This window comes from Lissotriton vulgaris, chromosome 6 (assembly GCF_964263255.1).
Source record: "Lissotriton vulgaris chromosome 6, aLisVul1.2, whole genome shotgun sequence".
Classification (NCBI taxonomy): Eukaryota; Metazoa; Chordata; class Amphibia; order Caudata; family Salamandridae; genus Lissotriton; species Lissotriton vulgaris.
This window is the reverse complement of record NC_141694.1, coordinates 716,427,075-716,433,061: the sequence shown is the minus strand read 5'-3', so window position 1 is coordinate 716,433,061 and position 5,987 is coordinate 716,427,075. Positions and strand designations below refer to the sequence as shown.

General features: G+C 47.5%; 1 protein-coding gene across 1 annotated transcript; it reads right to left on the bottom strand.

Moving 5' to 3' along the window:
* Nucleotides 1-499: 499 nt before the first annotated feature.
* Nucleotides 500-2,193, bottom strand: LOC147707892 (uncharacterized). Its single transcript, XM_086925254.1, has 2 exons — nt 1,773-2,193; nt 500-1,497 (listed from the first exon to the last, which is right to left on the bottom strand). Exons 1-2 carry the CDS (start codon nt 2,191-2,193, stop codon nt 500-502), a joined length of 1,419 nt encoding a protein of 472 aa, XP_086781380.1.
* Between the last annotated feature and the right edge of the window lie 3,794 nt (nt 2,194-5,987).

The window sequence follows — 5,987 nt, the reverse complement described above, 5'->3', positions numbered from 1 at the left end:
CTACCTCAACCCCTCCACACCCAGCCAAAGGAGGTATAACCGGGCCCACAAAAGCACAAGGAATGTCGTCGAACGGACCTTTGGCATCTGGAAAAGTCGATTCAGATGCCTGCACAAGAGTGGAGGTGCAAGGCAGTATACCCCCATCACCTGCTGCAAGATCATAGCTGTATGTGCAATGTTACACAACCTTGCGGTGAAGAAGGGCACTGAGGTGGAGTTGTCTGACTACGAGGACCATGACGACGACGAAGCTGTGCCACCAACACAGCCAGCTGGGGTGTGTACGCCAAGTGATGGCAGATACAGACGTGAGGAGATTACAGAAAACTATTTCTGAGTAAGTACAGATGCACAGACAGGTAAATGGTTGTGGTGAAAAAGCAATTTTTAATACTGTTGCAACACAGTTACAGCACTGATGTGCAACAAAAAAAAGGTGTAATAGCAAAGAACACAAAAGTCTAAGGTCCAGGTTGCCTCACCCGCCCTTGCAAGGCTATTTCTTTAAGCGCTTGGCAGCCCCACTGGGGTGTCCCTCACCCCCTTCAGGATGGCCAGCGGCTTCTGCGGAGCGCCTGGTGCTCCTGCGTGGCTCTGACGCAGCGCTGACCGGGCTGCTGCGGCTGCTGCTGTCCCCAGCATCCCCCAGGTCCAGGGCAGGATTTGCGGCAGTGTTCGAGATGATCATGGCCTCCATTGCCGTGGTGATGCGGGCCATTCCCCTTGTTAACTCCGCCGTATTTTGTGTGAGGCTCGACTCCATGTTTGCACTGCGCTGACAGAGTTGGGCCGTTGCAGCTGCAAGGCGGCTCATGGAGCGGTTCAGCACCCGGGCATCCCGCCTGCGCACCAGCTCATGCTCCTCCAGTCTGCCACATAACTGGGTTATGGCAGTGGTTAGCCTGCCTAAACCTGCTGCTACCTCCTTGTTTGAATCCACAAAGGACTGAAATCCTTTCACCATTTCCCCCATCTGCAGGTTGTGCTGCAGGAGCTGGCGTTGGCAGGCCATGATGGATTTCGCCTGCTGCCTTTGGATCTTTACCATATTACCCTCGAGGCCCAGGAAGACACTGCCCTCCGGTGCTGGTGCTGCAGTGGTTGGAATGGCACGGCGCCGGGTACTGCTGCTGCCGGCCTGCTGAGTGGGCTGGGGTGCCACTGGTGGGGGTGTGGTGCTGGCCGGGGCCTGAGCCCCTGCTCCCAGGACAGGGTGTACTGGTGCCACAGCTATGATCGTGGCAGGAGCTGGTGTAGGTGGAAGGAGGTCCCTTGTCGGGGAGTTCTCTGGGGAGAACTGCAAGGGGGGTGTGCTCGGCATTTGTGGGGAGTGCAGTGCTTCAAAGTCTATTACCAGGTCTCCCTCTATACCAAGCCCTATGGTGTTTTCGTCCTCCTCCTCCTCGGCAGCCTGACTGGTGCTTGGCCCGGCGAGTGCAGTGGTGGATGGTGCTGCTGCCTCTGTTGTCATTGTTTGTCCGCCTGATGGTGCCCCTAGGTACAAAGAAGCATTTGTAAATTGAGTGCCGATGTATTACAGTCAGTACAATTAAAGCATTCCACATGTCCTTGCATCTCCTTAGAATGTGTTCCACTGTTTCCTGTCTTGTGATTCTGCACTGCCATATTTTGCTGACTTCTGCTGACTACATGTACCATGATGCTTGTCTCTTGTATGTTGGTCACAGTACTGTGCTGGGGTTTGGCTATGCATTGTGTCTAATGGGGAGGTGTCTGGTAGGGTGTGTCATGATGCGCATGCTTCTTACCTGTAGCTGTAGCTCTGGCTGAGCTGTCCAGGGTCCCAATTCCGGTTACGCTCTCCCTCTCAATGGTGCTGGAGACCAGTTCCTCCAGGTCGGTGAGGGGTGGCGCCGGGTTCCTGCCTCCACCAGTGCCTCCAGCCTGCCTCTGGATCTCTGCCATCTTCCGTTTGGTGAGGCTGCGGATGTCATAGAATCGCTTCTTCAGCTCATCCAGGGTCCTGGGGGTGACGCCTGCAGCATTGACCTTTTCGGCGATTTCTGCCCAGAGCCTCCTCTTGATGCTGTCTGGCACATTGAGGGACAGCTTACCGAATAGCTGACGGTGCACCCTCACCACCTCCTCAACCAACACCTGCAGCTCAGTGGTGCTGAATTTTGGCTTCCTCTTCTGGCTGCACTTCTGGCTCTCACTAGGGTTTGCCATCTTGATCAGAACAGTTCACTACCTCCTACTCCCACTGCTGCTAACTGTGAGTGTTCAGCTCAGGCTGGCTCTCCAGAAAGTTCTTAATTAGCTGCACCTGCCAGGGTTGCCACTCCCTGTTTTGGTGGGGGAGGGGGAGCCACCTCATTGGCTGAATCGGCTTTTACCGATTCGGCTTTTACCGAATCGGCTTTTACCGAATCGGCTTTTACCGAATCGGTAAAATCCGATTCGGATTTTACCGATTCGGTTTTTTCAATGCATTCCTATGGGCTTTTTGGCCATGGGTGTGTTTCCATTCCTCCAATTCGGTAATTGCCGATTCGGATTTCACCGACTCGGCTATTTCCGAATCGGTGGTAGCCGATTCGGCTATTTCCGAATCGGTGGTAGCCGATTCGGTACTTTCCGATTCGGCCCGTGCCGATTCGGTACGTAGCGAATCACATTACCGATGCCGACCGATTCGCTATTATTTCGCGGTTTGTTTGCTACATCTCGTTTTCCGATTTCAGAATACCGAAAGGGCCCGCCTCGGTATTTTGAAATCGGAAAATCCCTTTTACCTACATCGGGCCCTTGATCAGGTCCTCAACGATAACAGACTAAAAAGGTTTGAAAAGCAGTTCCGCTTCACACGGAACCAGTTTTGAGATTTTTAAAGGCTACTTAATTGCATTAGCATATTACCCATAACACCACACATAGCCCTATCTGACTCAACTATACTCAGAGACTTGCAGAAATGGAGAACTATTATAGGGATGGCATTGGTGCATTTATAAGACTCTCCTTGATTACACATTCTCGGCCCATGCTTCGCAACAGTTGAGAGAATAGTGGTCTCACAGCCCTAAACAAGACTTTATGAAAGAAGATTAGGCAGAATTATTAGCAGCCATGACAAGGCACTCAGAGATGCACACCTGAAACTGAGTTATTACAAAGTAATACATACATGGCGCTGGTCTCCTTAGAGGCTCCCCGACACTGGGTTATTATTATCGGTTGGAGGTGCAAAATCCCTAATAGAGACATAGGTCACGTATTGTAGGAATGCCCCACCTTAACACACTTTTGGGCTGGGTGTGAACAACCATGAGTAGAATCCCAGGGTAGGTTGACCAGTTGACAAGACAAGCAGACCTCCTGTATGGCAGCTTGGATTATATGAAAATAACTTATCTTAAAGTTGTGCTGGCAATAGCAAAACTCTGTATACTTTAACTATGGAGATCCCCTCATAGTCAAGACATTTAAAAATGGCTATAGGAAATGCATAAAATGGTCACATACAGACAGATGACATTTCATGTGGCTGATCAAATGGGAACATTTGAAAACATTTGAGGCAATTTTTTAAACACAGAAGATTCTTAGACCTATGCGCCACTGGTTTTACTACACCATGATGGCGCTAGGAGTCAAAACCAGTGACAAGCTTAAGTCAAAATGACAACTACCGACATACATACAAACAACACAGGTCTGAAGAGATATCTTGGTGACCCCAACAGACAGTGAACCACTTTATCAGCCAAGATGAGATACAGGTCATATGTAAGGGAGTACGGCTGCAGGCTACCATCATTAGTTCACGAAGAGGCTGTTTAGACTCACATACAAATTCCAGACCAATATGGGGTCAGCCAGATGTGCGAGAGATAGCACCTTCTCATTTTCCATGGAAAAAGGTAAACATGAGAAAATCAGTCTATGTATTTTTGCTTATTATTCATTTATATAGGCTGATGTCATAGAAGTATGTATACACACTTGATAGCTGCGATCTGAAGATGCTGTACATCTTTTAGAACACCTTGGAGAGAAGAAAATGGGTTCTGTAGGGTTGGAAATCCGGTAAAAGGAGTACAGACCAGTTTAAGCCAGGTGATGTCGTACTACTGTAATACAGTTGATTTGCATGTAATAATCTCTGTAAAATGGATGGAAAAGAAATGGCCACTCATCTTCTTTCCTTCTCAGCAAGCAGACAGTGCAAGCTGTGAACAACTGGTATGATGTTGGCTCTGTGGTGGTCCCAGCAACTATCTTCACCTCGGAAATTTGAACTCACTGCAGTTTTTTCCCCCAGAGAAATAGTAAGACATATATGAAAGCAGTCAAGTCTCAATTCCAGGGCGTGTAAGTTGCAAAAAGGGGGGTTGACCCAATGTAGTCACTGGGACCTGGGTATATAGATTGCTGAGAAAGAGGGGTCCCAGTAAACCAAGGAAAATTATTCACAACAAGATAAAGTCAATTATAGAGACAGCCAGGTCATTCTGCTAACATTGTTTATTATTTACAATGTAGCTACGCCACTTATTCAGGCAACCATTATAGACATTGCATTTACATTGATACGTACAGTGCCCTGAAAAAAGGGGGGAGGGGAAGTGCGGAGTGAGTGTAGGAAGGGGTAAAGTGACATCAAAACAAAGCCAAAAAGGCTACAATTAATTGAAGATTCTTATACTGATTTAAATTCACAAAGAACAAAGTTCGCTAATGATACTACAAAATACCATGCTTCATGAGTGTACTTAATAACATGATTGTGGGAATGAAGCTGAAGAACACGAAAAAAACAGTCGACATTTCGACCCCTAGTATGAAGGCAGGCTGAGATTGATCCCTTGCATTGGGGTCTTCATCAGGACAATGGACAGGGACACAGACCAGGGATGTTTGTTAAACTCGGTGAAGAGGGAACCAGTACTCCCACAAAGCAAGATAAAAGGGGCCAGGGCTGGAGAACCACGCTCAATTATCAGATGCAACCGAAGATAAATGGCACAATCCTTCTAATGGGCTCCACTGTAATTCAGAGTGGATGCAGTAGCGTCACTGTCATTGACGACTAAGTAGTTACGAAGAATTGGTAAGTTGACATCAAAAAGGGAAATGTCTCTCTGTACATCCCAGCATGAAACGTTAGACCGGGACACTGGTCTCCAATTGTTTACACGCAGGGCTGTGTAAAGATCAATCAATAACTAATGGGAAGATTCGATGAGCGTTGCAGAGGGAAGAAACCGAGCCCGGGTAGGGTCTAATGGTTGGAGTTCACACGCGGCATCTGCATTCGTTAGAGGAAATCCATGTAACGCCGGCTGCTGGGATGTACAGAGAGACATTTCCCATTAGAAGGATTCTGCCATTTATCTTCGGTTGCATCTGATAATTGAGCGTGGTTCTCCAGCCCTGGCCCCTTTTATCTTGCTTTGTGGGAGTACCGGTTCCCTCTTCACCGAGTTTAACAAACATCCCTGGTCTGTGTCCCTGTCCTATGTCCTGATGAAGACCCCAATGCAAGGGATCAATCTCAGCCTGCCTTCATACTAGGGGTCGAAACATCGACTGTTTTTTTTCGTGTTCTTCAGCCTCATTCCCACAATCATGTTATTAAGTACACTCATGAAGCATGGTATTTTGTAGTATCATTACCGAACTTTGTTCTTTGTGAATTTAAATCAGTATAAGAATCTTCAATTAATTGTAGCCTTTTTGGCTTTGTTTTTATGTCACTTTACCCCTTCCTACACTCACTCCGCACTTCCCCTCCCCCCTTTTTTCAGGGCACTGTACGTATCAATGTAAATGCAATGTCTATAATGGTTGCCTGAATAAGTGGCGTAGCTACATTGTAAATAATAAACAATGTTAGCAGAATGACCTGGCTGTCTCTATAATTGACTTCAATTCCAGGGCTACAGGTTTTTCAGGAACCTCTGGTAAAAAAAAACACTTCCAGTTTGGTGACACTAAAAAAGTAGGTACAGGTGAATATC